Source organism: Anarhichas minor, unplaced genomic scaffold (genome assembly GCF_050575085.1).
Source record: "Anarhichas minor isolate MPS153535 unplaced genomic scaffold, ASM5057508v1 ptg000056l, whole genome shotgun sequence".
NCBI classification, from domain to species: Eukaryota; Metazoa; Chordata; class Actinopteri; order Perciformes; family Anarhichadidae; genus Anarhichas; species Anarhichas minor.
The window spans coordinates 75824-99000 of record NW_027466502.1 but is presented as its reverse complement, the minus strand read 5'-3'; the positions used below and the strand labels follow the sequence as shown (position 1 = coordinate 99000).

At 42.2% G+C, this 23177-nt stretch overlaps 1 protein-coding gene across 1 annotated transcript in view; it reads right to left on the bottom strand.

Annotated features, from left to right (window-relative positions):
- The window catches only part of kcnd1 (potassium voltage-gated channel, Shal-related subfamily, member 1), a 44665-nt gene extending 22211 nt beyond the window's left edge, over positions 1-22454 (bottom strand). The window contains exons 1-3 of the mRNA XM_076076373.1: positions 22299-22454; positions 19195-19440; positions 14711-15423 (exon numbers count right to left, since the gene is read on the bottom strand). Coding sequence (XP_075932488.1) covers positions 14711-15423; positions 19195-19440; positions 22299-22454 — 1115 coding nt within the window. The remainder of the gene's footprint in view (positions 1-14710; positions 15424-19194; positions 19441-22298) is intronic.
- Between the last annotated feature and the right edge of the window lie 723 nt (positions 22455-23177).

The window sequence follows — 23177 nt, the reverse complement described above, 5'->3', positions numbered from 1 at the left end:
AAATGAAGTAAAAACCCTTCTGCTCATCAAACGACTCTTAATTCTTTAACATAAACGTCTTTCTGTCCAAACCTTCTAATCCCATAGACTGTCGACGGGAAAGTGGACGTAGTCATGGTGACTTCACTTGTTGGTTTATGGATGTTTTGAAGCCTCGAGTACAACGTTTCCAACCAGTGAACAGGAAGTGACCATATCTGGACTGAGGAGGAGTGACGTAGAGACGCCGTATACGTCTCTGGTAGAGACCTGTCAATCACTGTGTAGCCCCGCCCTAAAGCATCCCCTGCTTTATGATCTGTTTGACTCTAAATGGACCATAATGTACTAAATGAACATCATGCTGTGTTGAAGAAGACTTGAAACTAGAGATTGAGACCATAAACTCATGTTTACAATGTTTACTGAGGTAATAAATCAAGAGAGAAGTAGAGTCATTTTCTCATAGACTTCTATACAACCAGAGGAGTCGCCCCCTGGTGGACACTAGAGAGAATGCAGCTTTAACACGTGAAGCATTGACTTCACTTTAAAGAACCGAAGGTTGTCTCCTATTTGTTCGTGTGAAACGAGAAATCAGCGTTGATTAATACGTCACAACTTCAGTATTTCAGTAAAATCACTTTCATCATTATTTTAATCTCAAACCATCATATTTTTGCAGGAAAACGTAGAAAAAATGAGGACTAAATGTAAAGTAACTGACAGCTTTAGACATTTTTCAAATTAAGATTTAATAATTCACAAATATGATCCGTTTATTAATTATAGATTAAAATAATCAACAGTATTATTTTGTCAACATTCAGATGCAGTTTCAATGGTAATAAATCACATAAAATATGTAATTGATAACACTTTTACTTTTGATATATATTTTTTTAATAGTTTGTAGTTAATACTTGTATTTTACTTGTAACAGGGAGTTTTTCAGTGCGGTATTAGTACTTTTACTGAAGTTAAATATCTTAAGTACGTCTTCCACCTCTGAATTAAGGATTCATTTTTTTCAGTTTTTTTCAAGAAACATTTAGATTTAGAATAACACAAAAGTTTAGAGTTCAGTTTAATCAAAACTCAGTTCAGTGTTAAAGTTTTAGTGATGTTTAAAAAAAAGGTGAACATGTGGACGTTATGCAAATTAAATTAAATTAAAGTAGAAAATAAAATATGTTTTGGGTTATATTGTTTTTTTAGTATCATTATTTAATTAAGTAGAAATAAAAGAGTGACTTCTTCAGAAGAAGCTGAAATAATAATAAAAGAGAATCTGGACAATAAATGTGGATAAAATGTAGAGGAAAAGCTTTTATTTTGTGTTTTTCTGTGTGAAACATGTTACAGGATGTTTGTACAGCCGGACTTTAAATCTTCTTCAGTGTAATAAAGCGACTCAACATGTGAGTGAAGGAATAATGATCGATGGAGTCACATGAATGTGAAGCAGGAGGATATCAACACATTCATCGTGTGCATCATGTCGCTGAATAAAGATGGACGTCATCGCACACAGTGCAGCTACAGAGGTCACGGACGTTAAGAGAATAAAAGCCTGATGTCACTCAACAATACCATCGTTGAGATAAGTTACCAGGGCAACCGTTGCCTCATTTCCTCGTCTTTGTGAAGGTAAACAGAACCGTGGTTGTGTGGAGCTTTTATTGGTAGAGACTCAAGGACTCGAGGACATTGTGACGTGTGGACGGAAGGAGGAGGAGGAGCTGGGAATCGAACCGGCAACCTGCTGAGCTGCAGCTGCTCCTGAGGGGTTCAGGTGATTTACCTCAGAGCCACACCTACGGAAATGAATGCACTGTAATCATAAAACGCACGTTTCAGATCGGAGTCACGGATCGGAGTCACGGATCGGAGTCACTGATCGGAGTCCCGGATCGGAGTCCCGGATCGGATCACGGATCGGATATCGGAGTCACGGATCGGATCCTGGATCGGAGCCACTGAAATGATCCATATTAACAGATACTGATCTCTTTGATGTTTGATTATAGCAGCTGGTCTATAAGGATCATGTGAACACATCATGATAATTTACCTTCACCCAGTACTCATTTTCACCAAACAGAGCTTGAACGCATCATAATGTAACTGAATGTAACCTGTTTGTTAGCTGCTTACTATGTTAATGTTTTAGTAATAATGGTAATAACCTTAATGTATCAGTTATGATGTTAGTAATGATAATCAGTAATAATAAGAATGTATCATATCTCCTGCAGTTTGGAGCGCCATGTTACCAAAATGTCTCAATTAGCATACGATGATAATTAGTGTAACCTAAAGATTAGCATATTACGTAAAGACATCAGCCAAATGTCATGTTCCTGTTGTGTGTAACATTTAGTTATATATAAGTGTGACCTGTTACATAACACACACACAGAGCATATGTGTGGACTCAGATTCCCATCATGCCGCAGGAGAAAAGAAACAGGCCTTTAGATTCAGAGGAGAATGTGATCTAATGCAGATGTTACAGGTCACTGAGTCCAGACACGTGATGGAGCAAACTATTAGTTTATCAGTAAGTTGTTAGAATATGTCTGTCTCTCTCTCTGTCTGTCTGTCTACTTTGGTTTATGACCAAACATCTGCAGAACTAAAGACATTCAATTAGTTCAGAGATAATTAGCAAATGTTAGCATGCTAACACGCTAAACTAAGATGGTGAACATTATATAGTACCCATCAACACGTTAGCATGCTGCTGTTAGCATTAGTCTCAAAGCAATCAGAGTCTTGTTTATTGTTAGTGAGCAATACATTTAAAATATAATGTAACTAGAAAATTAGTTAGGTTTAGACAACTAAACTACTTAGTTAGGTTTAGACAACTAAACTAGTTAGGTTTAGACAACTAAACTAGTTAGGTTTAGACAACTAAACTAGTTAGGTTTAGACAACTAAACTACTTAGGTTTAGACAACTAAACTACTTAGGTTTAGACAACTAAACTACTTAGGTTTAGACAACTAAACTACTTAGGTTTAGACAACTAAACTACTTAGGTTTAGACAACTAACCTACTTAGGTTTAGACAACTAACCTACTTAGGTTTAGACAACTAAACTACTTAGGTTTAGACAACTAACCTAGTTAGGTTTAGACAACTAAACTAGTTAGGTTTAGACAACTAAACTAGTTAGGTTTAGACAACTAAACTAGTTAGGTTTAGACAACTAAACTAGTTAGGTTTAGACAACTAAACTAGTTAGGTTTAGACAACTAAACTACTTAGTTAGGTTTAGACAACTAAACTACTTAGTTAGGTTTAGACAACTAAACTACTTAGTTAGGTTTAGACAACTAAACTACTTAGTTAGGTTTAGACAACTAAACTACTTAGTTAGGTTTAGACAACTAAACTACTTAGTTAGGTTTAGACAACTAAACTACTTAGTTAGGTTTAGACAACTAAACTACTTAGTTAGGTTTAGACAACTAAACTACTTAGGTTTAGACAACTAAACTACTTAGGTTTAGACAACTAAACTACTTAGGTTTAGACAACTAAACTACTTAGGTTTAGACAACTAAACTACTTAGGTTTAGACAACTAAACTACTTAGGTTTAGACAACTAAACTACTTAGGTTTAGACAACTAAACTACTTAGGTTTAGACAACTAAACTAGTTAGGTTTAGACAACTAAACTAGTTAGGTTTAGACAACTAAACTACTTAGGTTTAGACAACTAAACTAGTTAGGTTTAGACAACTAAACTAGTTAGGTTTAGACAACTAAACTAGTTAGGTTTAGACAACTAAACTAGTTAGGTTTAGACAACTAAACTAGTTAGGTTTAGACAACTAAACTAGTTAGGTTTAGACAACTAAACTAGTTAGGTTTAGACAACTAAACTAGTTAGGTTTAGACAACTAAACTACTTAGTTAGGTTTAGACAACTAAACTACTTAGTTAGGTTTAGACAACTAAACTACTTAGTTAGGTTTAGACAACTAAACTACTTAGGTTTAGACAACTAAACTACTTAGGTTTAGACAACTAAACTACTTAGGTTTAGACAACTAAACTACTTAGGTTTAGACAACTAAACTACTTAGGTTTAGACAACTAAACTACTTAGGTTTAGACAACTAAACTACTTAGGTTTAGACAACTAAACTACTTAGGTTTAGACAACTAAACTACTTAGGTTTAGACAACTAAACTACTTAGGTTTAGACAACTAAACTACTTAGGTTTAGACAACTAAACTACTTAGGTTTAGACAACTAAACTACTTAGGTTTAGACAACTAAACTACTTAGGTTTAGACAACTAAACTACTTAGGTTTAGACAACTAAACTACTTAGGTTTAGACAACTAAACTACTTAGGTTTAGACAACTAAACTACTTAGGTTTAGACAACTAAACTACTTAGGTTTAGACAACTAAACTACTTAGTTAGGTTTAGACAACTAAACTACTTAGTTAGGTTTAGACAACTAAACTACTTAGTTAGGTTTAGACAACTAAACTACTTAGTTAGGTTTAGACAACTAAACTACTTAGTTAGGTTTAGACAACTAAACTACTTAGTTAGGTTGAGCAATCAACAGTCTTCTGAAGTAAAGATCTCTGTTTGTTGGACCCATCCACCTCCACTCATGCCCCGTATGTGATTTTGTTCTCTTTATCCTTCCTCGTTAAAGATTACGTGGACAACATACGGAATGATTTTGTTACGAATAACAGAACATTATTTTTAGGTGTAGCTACGAGTGCTGGAGGAGACCAGACTGCTAAACTGTACTGATAAGGAGGAGCCCTCATGAGTAATGGTATCTGTGCAATGACAATAAAATCTCTCTAACAGGCATCTCAGGGCCTGAGGGGCCCACAGCAGCCATTTTGTGTCAGCTGGAGGAAATGGAGGAGATAAACTCCGTGTCTTTGATTAGATTCTTCTGATTCCTCTCTCTCCTCTCTATTAAAACATTAACAGCATTGGGACACTCTATAATTCCATCCAGGCCGTTTTATAAGCCGGTTACTCTCACTCTCCGGCTCATATACATCCTGTTCCTCAGAGGAAATGGCTGCTTCCCCCCTTGTTCTTATAAATAATGTTGATGCTAAAGTGCTCTGCAGCAGCTCAAAGTGAACAGACGGGTGGTAAAGTTGGTCTGATAGGCTCATTCAGTCTCACGGTGAAGAAGAGGACGAGATTAAAGATCAAACTATCTTCAGATTAATGATTTTTAATAAACTCAGAGTTTATCTGATTGTCTGGCTGTTAAATTTCAACATTAGAATCATGGAAATCAAAATGTTTGAGTTCATTATTAGTTTTCATCTGTTGTTGGAAATAGATTTGAGCTGCAGGTCACTTTGTGGTAACACTTTAACCATCATTAATACATTTAATTAATGTAGCACCCCGTTACCACAGAAATCCGATTCAAAACACCGTAAAGGCACGTCCACACAGGAAGCAGTGTTATAAAAATATAAATCTTTTATTAATACCAATCTAACTGTGTGAAGCAACCAGTGACAGCTGGTTTAGCGGGCAGGAGGAGTTCACAGACCGTGCACTAAGATCGGCCTCAAACAATTTAAAGCAAAACAAACAAAACAACAAACCAAGGCAGCGTCCCACTAACTAGAAAAGAAATGAAAACAAAAACATAAGTAATCACAAACAACTGCCAATAAACAGAAAACAAACCCAAAAAGATTGTAATTCCACCCACCGAATAACCCAGCCACCCCCACTGGGATTCCCCCTCAGCTACCATTGGAAGCTGCTCAGGAAGCTCTAAAAACCACACATTACATCTTTCTTAATTATACCCAATTTCCCAACATACGACATCCATAAAGAAAAACCCTTCCACTCTAAATATATTTACCCGAGTCAACCTCCCCCGAACACACGCTGTCCCCTCCGTAACGGATGCCTCCCAGACACTGCGCCAACGACGCAACTTCTCATGCGGCGTCACGCTGCGTCTATGCTTGTTGTGGGAGAGGAAGTAGTTGGACTCGGGACCCCCGCTTGTGGCGGCGGAGACAGAGCAGAGTCACACACAGCCGCTCGTGACGGCGGAGAGAAAGACAACGGCCGCGAATTGCCAGCAGGTGCATCTTTTCACCTAATCAGGCCCGTGCACCTCATTACTGGTCCGCCGGACCCAATAGTGTCACCCCGTCAGTTCCACTTGGTTACATTAATAACTTTAGTTAAAAGTTATTTGACTGTATTTTATGTTATTTCTTCATTAGTTTGTGTATTATGAAATAATAAGTTAATGAATTATATATTGTAGCTGAGAAGAGATAACATAGTAAACTATTGCACACATTATAACTAGTGCTGGGCAACGATTCAAATTTTCAATCGCGATTAATCGCATGGATTTTTTGCAATTAATCGCAATTAATCTCATTGTTATGGCAAAGTTCAATAATGAAATGAAAAGTAGTGTATTGTGCACTTTTATTTTAAAGTGCTGCTCTATGAACTAAAGGTGAATAACATTGTGTGTAAACACTTTAAACACATCAGGTTGTTGTTAGCAGCAGTATTCTCTTCACACAGCAGCAGTTCTATCTCTTCACTATCTGTGCTCAGTGTGTGACTGTGTGTGAAACGTTCCACTGCTGTGCAACAGGAACAACATGTTTCACACCTTTCATCTACATGTGTGTGTTGTGTCTTCATGACAGTCAGAGCATGTGATGCAGCTCTACTCTTCATCACTATGATGCTGTAACTCAGAGGTGATGAAGGTGACCCAGCGATCAAAGAATAAAGACACTTTACCCACAATTTAGGTGTATTTTCCCTTTAACTCGCGAGATGCAGGTAGCATGTTTTATACTTAATGTGAATATAATTCATACTTTGTTGGCATCTTATTCTGAAAACCGGATGTTGTCTCACGTTAATCTTTCCGCTAACTTTCAAAGTCCTTCGCTCGCTCCCGATCTGTGCCGTTTAAATGCGTTTACCGTGAATTTCAGCATATAGGTGCACTAACATGTAAGTGTCTGCTGAGTTGACCACGGAGATGTCCAGTAGTTAAGTATGTGTTAATGTAAAACATCTATACACATTTCACAAGGGATTGTGGGTCGGCATTATCTTCTTTGCTTTGGTAAAGGAGGGCCCAGTGTTTCCTATGCTGAAGGGGATAGGAAAGGAAGTATGTTGTGTCCTGAAACACATCAGATGTTCAGAAGATATAAAGCAACAGGTGGACATGAAGGGAGGAGGAGTTTAATTAATCTTTACTCAACTGGAGATCATGTGAGATCATTCCAGCTCGTTAGTGAGAGATGTTCTACTGAAAGAGCTATTCTTAATAATCAGAGTTCCTGAAGGAGGAAGAGGATCTTCTTCTTCAGTCCAGACACGAACAGTCTGCAGAGCTCCAGATCAGGTTTCCTCTCACACTCACAGATCTTATATTACTTCTGGAGGAGCTGCAGCAGGTTCATGATTTCACTTACAGATTATTTGTTCAGCGATAAAAAAACACGGGAGCAAAGCAATAAAGAGCAGCACGATGAAAAACAACGATATCAGAGCGAACACAGAGAAACAAATGGGACACGCGGAGGAGGAGGAGGAGGAGGAGGAGGAGGAGGAGGAGGAGTGGTTTAAGATGGACAGAAGTTACAATGTTTCTCCATCACGACCCTATAATAAACATAACAGACAATAAAACCAGAGGAAACCTTGAAAGGACCTTCATGTTTTTATCAGTTTCAAAGTGATTTAAAGTGATTTATTAGTTTGTTTAAGTTAAGTTTAAAATGTCCACACTGAAACAACTATTTCTTTAAATTGATAATGTGTGAAAACGTCTGGGTTTTAAGGTCATTTTTGTTCATAACAATAAGAAAAAACTGCTTAAATCTTTCCAGAGTTTCAGATCCAGATTGAATGCAGAGACGATGTCATTTACATGTCCTCACATGTTGTAACACAGATGTGCTGCTCTGATTACAGTCCGCCTTAGTGAAACAAGAAAGTGTGATGAGACAAACCTGTTTCTGTTTAATATATTTTAGACCCTGACGAGATAGTTAAAGATTATCAATCATGAAGTAACTAAAGTCTCTGAACCCTAAAACCCGCCGGCGGGAATAAAAAGCATGTTTTCTTTAAACAATCGCCAACACGATGTTTATCACAGTCAGAAGATGTAAAAGCTGTCTTAATCGTCAGATTTCCATCTTTGCGTCAGCCCTTGAACACATCATGTGTGACGAACAATTCAGTCAGAAAAAGAGAGGAGAGGAGAGAGGAGAGGAAAGGAGAGGAGAGAGGGGAGGAGAGGTTTTTTTGGTTTTTAAAGTCCCTTTATTTCACTATTGCAGTGAAAAACAGAAACACTCTAAATCATCACTTAATAATCAGAAAATCAATAAAATAAAACAAATAACCAAAATAAAGCATAAAAGAACAAATAAACAATCAATTTCAATGATCAATATGTTCAGAAGTTCACCACCAGCTCTCCACCAGCACCCACTGAGCATAAAATGCTCCCAGTAGTCCATCTGTCCCTGAAGGCCTGTAAATCGTCCACTGTCTGGTAGTAGGTGTGTTCCACCCTGAGTCGGGCTTTCAACAGTCCCTCCATAACTTTCACCGGATCTTCACTACCGGCACCCTGAGCCCGATTCTTCCGTGTCAACCAGATGGCCAACTTGGCAGAACCAGATAAAAAGTTTACCATTGTGTGGACAGCCTTCTGTTTTGAGCAGTATTTTGGACCGAAGATGAACAACATGAAAGAAAGCACCTGTCCAAGACCCTGAAACCATCTTTTTAACCATTCAAAGAGTGCTGAGAGCCGAGAACACTGAACAAACAAGTGTTCCAGGGTCTCAGTCTGACCGCAGAAATAACACTCCTCCCCAATTTGTGGATCCAGGTGTGCCCGGTATCTGTTGGTGGCTATAGCTCCATGTACAACCCTCCACTGGAGGTCTGCTGTCCGTTTTTCAACGGGCAGCTTGTACATGCACCTCCAGCTGCCGCTCGGGGAAGAACCTGGGCCAAAGAACTCGGTCCACCTCGACTCTTGTCAACCCTGCCAGAGAGCGGAGGTTCACAACCTTTACACAGATTTCATAGATAGCTTTTTTCTCTGCTGCCTGAAACTTGTCCAGGTGAGGGGTTGTGAACGTCAGCAGCTTGTTTCCTCCCCCCTGCCAGTCCCCCACCGCTGGGGCAATGAGCAGAGTGGGGGGGGTGTACTCACTCTCTTCATCCCATTGGTCAGACAGAGTACAGTTTCCTGCAACTGCTCTCAGGCGTTGTGGCAGGGCGGCACAGACCTCCTCCACTATTCTATTGGTCAACCTGACAGACGTGATGTTAGTGTTCTGCCTGAAGGTGACCATAGATGCTGCTGTTAATGACATCTTCACCAAATGTCCCAGTTTAGTGCAGCCGGCTTCTCTCAGACGCGTTCTCAGGCTGGCAGACTGCAGCGTTTGGGTTCTAATGAAGCTGTTGAAGAACAAAGGTTCCTCCAGCAGCCACACACCCGGAGTCTCATCAGCTTTACGTGAAATGTTAAAAATCTGCCACGCCTGCAGAACAGAGCCGTAGAACGGCGTCAGCCCGGCCAAGTCCACTTCCTCAGGTTGTAGGAGAAAGAGCTGCTTATCATATCCCAACCGCCCAGCTCTCCTCAGCAGCAGTCGAGCCGTGTCCATCCAGCTGGGGCCACAGCCATAGAGCAGCTTCTGTGCAGTCCGGAGTCTGAAAGAGGCGATCCTGGACTGGATATCGATGAGACCCTGCCCCCCCTCTGCCACAGGCAGATAGAGAGCTGCTGCACGAACCCAGTGCCGGCCGGACCAGAAGAAGTCCACGACAGACCTCTGTATCTCTGCTATGAGGCCTCCAGGTGGCGTCAGAGCGATGCGTCTGTGCCACAGAGTCGAGGCATCCAAGTTATTAGCAACCAGAACTCTTCCCCTATATGACAACTGGGGTAGTAACCATCTCCACCTAGAGAACCGAGCACACACCTTCTCCTTAACTCCCTCCCAGTTCTTTTTCTCAAAAACCTCAGAGCCCAAAAACACACCCAGCACTTTTAGACCTTCTTTTCCCCACTGAAGACCTCCAGGCAGATGAGGCACCGTCTGATGTCTCCACTGTCCCACCAATAAAGCTTCAGATTTTTCCCAGTTCACCCGTGCAGATGAAGCCCTCTCATAAAGAGACAAAGCATCCTGCAGACATAGAACATCTCCCTGGTCCCTAATGAAGATGTTTACATCATCAGCATACGCAGACACAGCGAGGGGACTACAAAGACTGGAGGACCCAGGCAGTGACAGACCACTGAGCCGACTTCTCAGCCTGCACAACAGAGGCTCAAAAGCGAGGCTGTATAGTTGCCCTGAGATAGGACAACCCTGCCTTATCCCTCGCCGTACAGGGATCGGTCGACTCAGGCCAGCTCCCATTTTTACCATACATTCAGCACCCCTGTACAGCAAACCCACCCAAGCCAAGAACCCATCACCAAGCCCAAAAGCCCTGAGTGCAGAAAACAGATATGCATGACCCACCCTGTCGAAAGCCTTCTCCTGGTCTAGTGAGACAATACCAACATCTACATTGTGGAATTTACATACATCAAGCACATCACGGATGAGAAAGATATTGTCCATAACTGTTCTATCTGGGATACAGTACGTTTGGTCGCTATTTACAACCACTTCCAGGTAGTCTCTTAGTCTGTTAGATAAGGCTCTGGAAAGCACCTTATAGTCTGTGCAAAGCAGGGCCACTGGTCTCCAGTTCTTAAGAAGGGCCAAGTCGCCCTTCTTGGGCAGCAGAGAGAGAACTGCCCGCTGGCATGAAACAGGAAGTGATCCTGTTTTAAAACATTCCATCAAAACAGAGTGTAAGTCAGAACCGATAATGTTCCAGAATTTCTTAAAGAAATCCGAGGAGAGACCGTCGATTCCCGGAGTCTTTCCTGAAGCCATCTGGTTCACTGCAACCGTCAGCTCCTCCAGCGTCAGCTCTCCGTCCAGCATAGCCCTCTCTGCTGGACTGAGCTGGGGAAGACCCTCCAGGAGCTCCCTACTGCTCTCCGTACAGGATTGCTCTTCCCCAAAAAGAGCAGCGTAGAAGCCCACGGCATGGGTCCTCATCTCCCTCTGGTCAGTGGTTATCCTGCCTCCTGGGAGCTTCAGACAGGTCATCCGCTTCCTCTGCGCCACCGATCTCTCCAGGTTGAAGAAAAACGAGCTTGGGGCATCCATGTCCTTCAACTTGAGGAAACGGGACCTGACCAGAGCTCCTTTCACTCTCTCTTGCAGGAAGGAGCTCAACTCCAACCTCCTCTCCTTCAGCAGTTGGCCCACACCGGGATCTGGGTCTCTCTGGAAGCCCTCCTCAATGATCTTTATGTTGGCTTCAAGGTCTTTAACAGCAGACTTGATTATAGCGGTGGCGTTTGAGTTGTACTGCTGGCAGAACACACGGATCTGTGCTTTTCCGACCTCCCACCACTGTTTCAGAGAACTGAAACGAACTTTTTCAGCTTTCCACTGCTGCCAAAGAACCCCAAAGCTCTGACAAAAAGTGCTGTCCTGTAGAAGTTTATTATTAAAATGCCAGTAGGAGCTAACCCTTTCACCTGGTGAGGTTATCAAGCCTAAACTGACGAGGTGGTGATCAGAGAACCCAACTGGACTGATTGTGCTGTTCTTCAGTCTGGAACTGAGACTGCGAGAGATGTAAATTCTGTCCAGCCTGGCTGCACTAATCCTGTTGTTGCTGACTCTAACCCATGTGTACTGTCTAATTAGTGGGTGTTTTATTCTCCACGTGTCCAACAGATCTAAGTGTGTGATGACGTTGTGGAGACTCTGAACTGACTGTGGGTGTGGTTCCTCACTATTCCGGTCTATGGTGAAGTCTAGAGTACAGTTAAAATCCCCTCCGATGATCAGTTGCTCCTGATGGCAGCTCTGCAGTTCGTTTTGCAGCGTAGTGAAGAAGCGTGCTCTTTCTGACCCCTGATTCGGTGCATATATGTTCACTAAGCAGTAAAGCGAGCTCTCTATCTCTGCCCTCACCATCAGCAAACGACCCTTCACCACCTCAGTGACAGACAGGACGGTTGCATTAGCTGCTGTTCTAAACAGCACGGCTACCCCGGCACTAAGATTGGTGCCGTGGCTCAGGGTGCATGAGCCCTCCCACCATAAACCCCAGTCTACTTCATCTGATGGAATGGTGTGAGTTTCTTGCAAAAAGAGGATGTCCAACCTTTTTTGATTTACAACTTCCTGTATTAATGCTCTTTCATGCCCGTCCCGCCCACCATTGATGTTTAAAGAGCCTAAATTGAAGCTCTGCATAGAAAGGTCAGAGGATGGAAGGAGGTAATACAAGATAAGAAGTAAGCAGTGGAAAGTGGAAAACCCCGTGTGACACATGATCATGTTAAACTGTCTTAGTTTTTTGAACCCTTTTACTTTTCCTTACTTTCCTCAAGATTGTGATGCGTTTCTTTAGGCGGAAGTGCTTTTTTCCATCTAGAAGGTCCAAACCCACCTTTCTCTGCGCCACCCCAACAGATCTTATGAACTTCTCAATGTCAGGGAAATAATCACTCACTTTTGCAGATCTATTGTAAGTTACATCCAAAAACGAGTTTATTTCCTCTAGTGAATACAGATCAGTGCCTTTAATGCACGTTTCAGAATTAGATGCAACATCTGATTCACTCTCATACTCCATGTCCTCTCCTTCACAAGACAGCTGGCTGTTGGACACAGACCCTACACTCTGTGCTTCATCTAAGGGTATGGTGAGATCTCCACCTGCTGAACCTGTAGCTGCCTCTTCACAGACTTCTACCAACTGTGGTGGTGCTTCGGTACCTGATGTAGTGAGGTTCTGCGCCACCACAGAAACCTGCTGGTTGTAAGACTGGCCCTGATCCTCCTTATCGACATTGTTGTTATCAGCAGAAGACGAAGAAGCTCCGCCGACCGCACCGGCGGGAGCCGCCGCGGCACCAGCGGGAGGCTCCGCGGCCGGAGGCTCCGCCTCCGCGCTTCTCTGCTGCTTGTGCGGACACGCGAAGCGTTTGTGTCCTACATCTCCACACTCAAAGCATTTGATCTGTCCCGAGCTAGCGTACACCATGTATGAACCCTCCCCGTGTTTAACCCTGAAGGACACCTCCAGTGTTTGTGTAGGTGACTCCAGGAACATGAAGACCTGCCGCCTAAGAGACAGCACGTGCTTCAGTTTGGGATCCTTACACCCCAAACTGACTGTTTTAAATCCGCTGGCAAACTTTCCAAACCTGCGCAGCTCATTTTCTAACAGCTCGTTCGGTATAAACGGCGGAACACCGGACACGGTGATCCGCGTAGAGGGCACTGAGAGCGGAGAGACCTGCACGAAGCTGTCCCTGATCAACACGCCGCTCTCTATCAGGTTGTGGACATAAGCTTCGCTCGCCACGAACACAACCACAGCTTTATTCATCCGAGATGCAAAGGAGAGTTTGTCATGTCCCACCTGCTCTCCGACAGCCAGCAGCACCTCCTCTACTGACACGCTGCTATCCGGTGGAACTACCCGGACTCCCTGCCGGATTGACGGGCGTGGCGTCTCGGAGGACGCCATCCTCCCGAACAACACCAAACACCACTAATCACACGTTCTACCGATAAATACGTAATACGTAATGTAAAAGCCTGGAGAATCCATTTAGAGGTTGGCCTGCTGATAACTAATGGACCTGAAGACTGAGAGGAGAGGAGAGGAGATTAGGATGGAGCCTTTCAGAATAAAAGCCTCCAATCTCCAGTCAGTGAAGTGTCCTAACAGAGGATTATTATTATGTATTTACCATAGATTCTATGGATTATTGATTATTGACATCACCAAAATGGTCCAATCAGGTACCGGTCTGTCCTCTCAGTGAACAGGAAACAGTTACTAAATAAAACACAAATCTGATTTTGTTCATTCAATAGATCTCAACTCTGAGTCATTCACTGAAACTCACTGGATCTCCATTCACACACAGGTAGGAGGGTAGAGTCATATAGAGTGTGTGTGTGTGTGTGTATGTGTGTGTGTGTGTGTGTGTGTGTGTTGAGAGCGATACGGTGGAAGCTTATGGTCGTTTCACTGACTCATTCTCTATTTCTGAAGTTTCCAAAAGGCTCTTTGAACAGCAGATAATAGATCAGAGCTGCAGGGTGAACACACCACCATCATCATCATCATCATCATCATCATCATCATCATTATCATCTCACACACACACTCACACACACATACACACACACTCCATCCACACGGCAGCAGTGTGTGTGTGTGTGTGTGTGGGCGCCAGCAGAGTGAAGATACACAACCAAACTCGAGAAGCAATGCGTGGGAGGCAAACACACACACACACACACACACACACACACACATGCACACACACACACACACACACACACACACACACACACACACACATGCACACACATAATATGTTTCACACTTCCTCTCTTCTCATGGTGGAAACAGACTGTTAAAACTCGTCTCCGTAACCAATAATAATGACATAATATCACAAAACACAAGGTCGGTGGCAACATAAAGAACATATCTGTTTGAGCATCACAGCAGCCGGGCGGAAAAAGAAAAAGAAACAAAAAAAGGGAAAGTGGCGTCAACTCACCCGAGTGTGGTCATGGTGACGATGGTGTACCAGAAGGAGGCCGGGATGGAGGTGAAGGTGGAGCCCGCGGTGCCCTTCTCGGCGTAGAACATGACGGTGGCGAAGATGATGATGGCCATGGTGAGGGAGAAGAGCAGGAAGCCCAGCTCGGAGGCGCAGCTCTTCAGCGTGTAGCCCAAAATCCTCAGACCCGCAGAGTGACGTGAGAACTTGAAGATGCGGAAGACGCGGAAAACGCGCAGCGTGACGAAGGCGCCGCTCACGTCCTCGTTCTCGGGCATCACCAGGCCGATGTAGTACGGCATGATGGCCACCACGTCGATCACCGACATCACCGAGCGCATGAACTTGCAGCGGCTCGGCGCGGCGAAGAGGCGCATCAGGTACTCGAAGGTGAAGATGAGCACGCAGGCCGTGTCCATGCAGAAGAAGGCCAGATGGTATTTCTCCCCGCAGGGGAGGTCCCTGACGCTGCCCTTCGGGGGCCGGCAGGGCACCGTCTCCACCACGTTGGCGATGACGGAGACGGCGATGAAGAAGCCGGTGACGTAGTAAAAGACCAGCGCCATGGTGGAGGTGTGGGGGTTCTCGAAGGCCCGCCAGAGGCGCTCCCTGGAGGTGCTGTTAGGGGGGAGGGGGGCGTCCATCCCCTCGTTGGCCTCCGTGTCCTCCGCTAGACGCTCCTGGTTCTCCTTTTTCCTGTCTCGGTATTCCTTCACACAAAAATAGGAAGAGGAAGTGGAAGATGAAGATGACACGATTTATCTGTAATGATTCAAGACTTAGTTTGGCCAACGTGAGCGTGTCAACATTAAATCAAGTCAGAGACCAAAGTCCTGCTACAAAAGCAGGGATTTCATTTAGAGAGGATTCTCTACCTACCAAGTTAACAAAGGAGACGTCATTTATGTCTCAAAGTGAATCCACATTATCTAGTCGTTTACAATCAACTAACGCCACGTTTAAATGCTATTATTCAGAATGTACCGGGCTAAGACAAAACGTGGACTCTGGAGTATAGTATAGCATGTCTAAAAAAGGTCAAAGAAAGTTATAAAAAGTCATAAAATAGTGTGTGCAAAAAGGTTATGAAAAAGTCACTGTATAGTATGTCTTCTTAGTGCATATGGTATTAGTAGGCAGTAGGGTTAGGTAATAGACCAGCAGACCGTCCCATGAACTGTCCCCGTGAAATATTCTCTGAACTAGAATGTGTACTTTATAGATCCAACAGGAAACAATACACATACGTTGGCTGCTTCAGCTCCACGGATTTATCAACGCAGCACAGTTTATAGATTCTGATGCTAACGAGCAAACACTGACCTATCAGAGCTGTCAAAACGCCAAAAGTTTAGACACTGTAACGTTGATATTCAAGTAGAAATATTGACATGAACCATATACATTTTTTTTTTGCAGAAACATACAATACTAACATTATATTATGCCGACTGAGTTTCTTAAGTAAGGTTAACTGTTTCTTTTCTTCCCTTTTGGCTCTAAACATAGTGAGCTAATGCTGTAAAAACATCACACTTTGACCCACAGCCAGCAGCCAACACACAGGTACTAATAAACTAACAAGTTGCTGCCTGAACAAAACAAGCCAGATAACTATAGTGATACATAAATGAAAGTCCTGCAGCAGCCAGCGACTTTCACTGCGACTAAGAAACTGATCTGCAGGAAGTTAAATTTCTTTCCCAAACTTTTTTGCCCCAAAAACCCAGATGTTGAGCCAAATGCTGTAATTTAAGAGCAGAGAGAAGCATCAGAAAAACAGCAGAATCTGTGAAATTTACCAGAAGAATAAAAATAAAAAGCATGTGGACTGTTTCTACAGAGAAACTGTGGGCGAAGAGTTGAGCGAGTGAAATGAGAATTAAATTTGTTAACAGAATGAAGGAATGTGAGGAAACACTGAACCATGAGACGGGTCAGCTTTAAAGACAAAGACATAAAGACATAAGAGCCTCTGAAGACGATATGCTGAGCTGACAAACATGAAGAGCTCTGGAGGCTCGATAAAGAAATCACTTACAGAAAGAAAGCTGGAGTATGCAGCTGAAACCTGACTTACAATGGAGTCTGGTTAGTTGTTTTTACACAGCAGTCATTGAGCTGACAAAGCTCTTCTCCAAGAGACATTAGGAAGACATGAAAGGTCAAAGGTCACAGTATCCACTGAAGTACACTAGGAAAGAGGCGGGTGTTATAAAAGTTATAATCTGAATGTTTTGTTGGTGGTTTTGTTGACTAAACCTAACTGTTGGTTTTGCTGACTAAACCTAACTGTTGGTTTTGTTGTCTAAACCTAACTGTTGGTGGTTTTGTTGTCTAAACCTAACTGTTGGTTTTGCTGTCTAAACCTAACTGTTGGTTTTGTTGTCTAAACCTAACTGTTGGTTTTGTTGTCTAAACCTAACTGTTGGTTTTGCTGACTAAACCTAACTGTTGGTTTTGCTGTCTAAACCTAACTGTTGGTTTTGTTGACTAAACCTAACTGTTGGTTTTGTTGACTAAACCTAACTGTTGGTTTTGCTGTCTAAACCTAACTGTTGGTTTTGTTGTCTAAACCTAACTGTTGGTTTTGCTGTCTAAACCTAACTGTTGGTTTTGTTGACTAAACCTAACTGTTGGTGGTTTTGTTGTCTAAACCTAACTGTTGGTTTTGCTATCTAAACCTAACTGTTGGTTTTGCTGTCTAAACCTAACTGTTGGTTTTGCTGACTAAACCTAACTGTTGGTTTTGCTGACTAAACCTAACTGTTGGTTTTGCTGACTAAACCTAACTGTTGGTTTTGCTGACTAAACCTAACTGTTGGTTTTGTTGTCTAAACCTAACTGTTGGTTTTGCTGACTAAACCTAACTGTTGGTTTTGCTGACTAAACCTAACTGTTGGTTTTGCTGACTAAACCTAACTGTTGGTTTTGTTGTCTAAACCTAACTGTTGGTGGTTTTGTTGTCTAAACCTAACTGTTGGTTTTGCTGACTAAACCTAACTGTTGGTTTTGCTGACTAAACCTAACTGTTGGTTTTGTTGACTAAACCTAACTGTTGGTGGTTTTGTTGTCTAAACCTAACTGTTGGTTTTGCTGACTAAACCTAACTGTTGGTTTTGCTGACTAAACCTAACTGTTGGTTTTGTTGACTAAACCTAACTGTTGGTGGTTTTGTTGTCTAAACCTAACTGTTGGTTTTGCTGTCTAAACCTAACTGTTGGTGGTTTTGTTGTCGAAACCTAACTGTTGGTTTTGCTGTCTAAACCTAACTGTTGGTTTTGTTGACTAAACCTAACTGTTGGTGTTGTTGTCTAAACCTAACTGTTGGTGGTTTTGTTGTCTAAACCTAACTGTTGGTGGTTCTGTTGACTAAACCTAACTGTTGGTGGTTTTGTTGTCTAAACCTAACTGTTGGTGGTTTTGTTGACTAAACCTAACTGTTGGTGGTTTTGTTGACTAAACCTAACTGTTGGTGGTTTTGATGACTAAACCTAACTGTTGGTGGTTTTGTTGTCTAAACCTAACTGTTGGTGGTTTTGTTGACTAAACCTAACTGTTGGTGGTTTTGTTGACTAAACCTAACTGTTGGTGGTTTTGATGACTAAACCTAACTGTTGGTGGTTTTGATGACTAAACCTAACTGTTGGTGGTTTTGTTGACTAAACCTAACTGTTGGTGGTTTTGTTGACTAAACCTAACTGTTGGTGGTTTTGTTGTCTAAACCTAACTGTTGGTGGTTTTGTTGACTAAATCTAACTGTTGGTGGTTTTGTTGACTAAACCTAACTGTTGGTGGTTTTGTTGTCTAAACCTAACTGTTGGTGGTTTTGTTGACTAAACCTAAATGTTGGTGGTTTTGTTGACTAAACCTAACTGTTGGTGTTGTTGTCTAAACCTAACTGTTGGTGGTTTTGTTGACTAAACTTAACTGTTGGTGTTGTTGTCTAAACCTAACTGTTGGTGGTTTTGTTGTCTAAACCTAACTGTTGGTTTTGTTGTCTAAACCTAACTGTTGGTGGTTTTGTTGACTAAACCTAACTGTTGGTGGTTTTGTTGACTAAACCTAACTGTTGGTGTTGTTGTCTAAACCTAACTGTTGGTGGTTTTGTTGACTAAACTTAACTGTTGGTGTTGTTGTCTAAACCTAACTGTTGGTGGTTTTGTTGTCTAAACCTAACTGTTGGTTTTGTTGACTAAACCTAACTGTTGGTGGTTTTGTTGACTAAACCTAACTGTTGGTGGTTTTGTTGTCTAAACCTAACTGTTGGTGGTTTTGTTGACTAAACCTACATGTTGGTGGTTTTGTTGACTAAATCTAACTGTTGGTGGTTTTGTTGACTAAACCTAACTGTTGGTGGTTTTGTTGTCTAAACCTAACTGTTGGTGGTTTTGATGACTAAACCTAACTGTTGGTGGTTTTGATGACTAAACCTAACTGTTGGTGGTTTTGTTGACTAAACCTAACCTCTGGAGGTTTACCTCCATGCAACAGTCCCCGATGATCTCGGGCACAATGCCGTAGAAGGCCAGCTCCTCGTCGAAGGCCTGGATGCATTCGTTTCTCGGGTAGTGGAGCTTCCCGGTGCGGTAAAAGTTCAAAATGTGCCGGAACATTTCGGGGTCCCGATCGAAGAAGTATTCCTGCGTGTCCTCGTTGTAGAAAAACTCCTTCTCCGAAGAACCCAGCAGCGTCTCCGGATAACGGTCCAAAGTGTTCTTCCATGTCTGGAGGAATCAAAGAGGAAAGAACAGAACAGACAGTTTTACTTTTGAGACTCTAAATCTGGGCCTCGTGTGGGCGTTCAGTGCTGAATCACAAATCTCACAGCAAAAACAAACCAGTGTGGACAACAACCAAAGTTTTCTATTCTACAAGATGTTTTTACCTCTTGCTGTGAAGAGGCTTTAGAAATGCTGATGTTTAGCATTAATCATCTGCTGCTAGTTTAGTCACAGGTGTTGGGGGACTCAAGTACTGTACTTAAGTATAAGATTGAGTATTCCCATATTATGCAGCTTTATCCTTTTACTCCACTCCATCTCAGAGGTAAAGCTTTAATTCCACCGACACAAAATATAGCAAATACATTGTTGGAGTGGTTATGGGTGTTTTTGGGGGGGTTTCTTGGTGTTTATTTTTGTGGGAATTAGTAATAAGTAGACACAGGTCTCAGTCTCAGTGTGTTTGGACCTCTGGAGATGGAATGGTTCTTACCGTAAAACCTCAACACAATTAATAGAAACTACAGTCTGCAATCTTCAACTACTGCATCATGGAAGAAGCAAGAGGCCGAAGATTGAAGCTTCGTTTATACTCGAGCGTAGCATCGTGGCGTGATTTTGTTGCATTATTCTCTAAAACACCAGAAGACAAACTAAATCAAAAAGACAACGAGTTTAACCGTCAAAAAGCCATAAACCAACCAGGGATTGTAATCTGACAACTCATATTCATGGACTACTTTATTTACTTTATACAAATCCTGTAAAGAAACAAGTTAAGTATTAAATGTATTATTAAGAAAGAAAGGTTGAATATCTTGTAAACTATTTGATTTAGCTGCTAAATATTTACTCAAATGTAGATTTTTAAGACCTGTTTCTAAAGCTTCTAACAACTACTTGAAGTACTCAGACATGTAAACAGTGTTATCATCAGTGAACGATTTGTGACAGATACGTCTGAAAACAGCAAGTTACAAAAGCTGCTTACATCACGGACGTAGACTTTTATCAAGAACACATTTAAGTAAAACTGTAGGATTTTGGTGAATGAGGCCAAACGTCTGCTGAGGAAACCCAGAAACTGTAGAGGAGAATTTCTTCTTTTTGACGATTACAACATGTATTTTCATTTCTTTAAAACTGCAGCAGTTTTGTTTTGTGGTCATAAATACAGAATATGTCTTTTTTTTTATGAAAGAAAAAGACCAAATATGAGACATTCCCTTGAGTTTAACCACTTTACCACTTTAACTCAAACACAAGTTCCATTTGCAGCCGTGACTGAGACGCTGAGAGAGACGGCGGCGTTGAACCGTCACTAACGGAGAAGTACGGCCTGTTTTATGCTCGGATGATATGTTTTGGGGGGTTTTACTGTATGTTTGTATTCATGTCACCAGATCTTCAAGCTGCTGCGTTTGGTTTTTAACAATCAGGACAAAGTCACAGGAACTTTCTTCTTGTTTTCTGCCACCTCAGCAGAAAGTACTGAAGGTGCTGTTTGATTCCTAAAAGCCACCAACATCTATTTTTTCTGCTGTGAAGCCATTTTGGTTATTATTTCCTCTTAAATGCACATCGATGCCTGATGAGACGTCGAGTATTTACAACTCTCAGCAGCTCGTTAGGAGCAGCACCGACCTCTGCAAAGTTAAAGTGCTTTTCATTTTTATGTGATCGTATTCTTTTAACACTCGGACAGGTATTGACTTTATAATAACTTCAAACGTTTTCTGCTCCATTTTAAAAAAGGCAAAAGTTTAAGACTGTCAACTACAAGTCCCAGAGAGCATTTCTGTAAGAAACAGGGAGCTTCAGATTCAAAATGGAGCTGGAATTAGATGGAGCTGGGTTCTGTAGGAAATTTGGGTTTAGAACTGTGCTTTAAGAAATTATAATAGTGTTTAATAATTCATAATTAAGAAATCATAATTAGAAGTGTCTTGGAATACATAATTAGAAGATTCATAATTGTAGAAGTGTTTTAGGATTTGTAGTTACAAGTGATTTGTAGTTAGAAGTGTATCTTAGTAGAATTTGTAGCACCTTTAGCTCTATGCTTGTGAAACTTGTGAAGTTTTTGCCAAAAGTTGCAAATCTTTATCTTTATATAGAATGTTTACCATAGAAGTGTTAAGCCATAGAAGACAGTCATTGAATGTATTAAACTGTAAAGAGTAGCAGAGGGATAGACAGAGATTTCTAGACAGGCAATTGCAGCGGACGCAGAAGGAGCATCACCCGAGCCAGGGGGGTCCTAGCTGGCTGAGAGAGGAGGAGCCAGCTGGATTTAGCCAATAGGAACTACGGACATTATGGGATGTTTTTTGAACTATGTAAGGCGGGAGAGAAAGAACTTCCGTTCTCTTGCTCCTGTACCACTGGGTGGGTGGTAACGCTTTTTGGGGTGAGCAGGTCATATTCGGTGTAACTGTAAAGCATGAGATGTATTAAATGCTTTGTTTATAATTGAAACCGGTTCTCTTTGTGTAAGCGGCTGGATTACATGCAGTTTCCCCACAGTCTAGAGGTTCCTTGAACCTAACAGTTCCTTCAACAAACAGCCAATGGGATTCTTCCATTGGATATTACATCAAATAATCTCTGAGTCAAACAGTCGTTTCTGATGCTTCCAGGTTTAGTTCATCAAGTTAATCGGCATAAACACTTCAATATCAATACAAAACTTTTATATCGTAGTGAAGAAGAACTTTATTGTTCATGATGGACCTCAAAACCTGCTGGAATCACAATAAAGTCGTTCTTTATATTACTACTTTATCCTTCAACAGTTGTCATGCAGGTCAAGGATCATGATTCCGTCGTTCTGAGCATGCTCAGTAGACCGCAGCACTCACCTGAAACCTGACCCCGCTGACGTTGACGTACAGGATCTCATCCGACTTGGACGAGTTGTCCACGGGAGGTTTGGGCATCGTCTTCTTGGCCAACGGCAGCCATCCCACCGCCGCAGCCCGCGCAAACGGCAGCCACGTCGCCACGCCGGCCGCCATCTTGCTTCAGCGCGTCCCGACCTGCAGAGAGGGACGAGTCGTGTCCTCGGTGGGGGATGAGGATGAACCTGAGGGTGTGAGTTTACTAAATCCTCACTTCTTCTTCTCCTGCCCTGATTTCCTCGAGGGGGCAAGGCGGCGAGAGAGGAGGTGGTCGGCCATGTTGAAAGGGGGGGGGGGGGGGAGAGGAAGGGGGGGAGAGGGAGGGGTCAGACGGCAGTTAGGTGTCAAGCCATGAAAATAAATACCGTGAAGGAGGGAGGAAGCCGTCGCATCCGACAGGTATGTGGCCCGTCTTTTATTTTGATGAGTTTCTGGCGTCCTACTGGTTTTGGGGGGGCATCCTGTTGCTTTTCAAAATAAAAAAAGGTTAACCGGCACCTTTAAAAAACCCAAAACTCTCAGAAATCTGCTGAAATATTTCCGTCTTTTTAGATTGTAGATGACAAACTTTCAGCCTGCAAAGAGGTTCTCCTAAAGAACGAGATGTTCCACTTCACAGCACAAACTCTCCGCGGAGAAAAACACAATTTGTTGAACCCTCAGCAGCCTGAGAACACGTGTAAAACAATAATGATGAAGTTATTTCTCTGATATTGCCGTCACGGGTTTTTTATTGTTGCGGGGATTCGAGACAAAAAGACAAAGAGAAATAAATCCAGGTAGGAAAGTGACATCAGAGTCTGGCCTCCATCCTCATCTCTCTCTCTCTCTCTCTCTCTC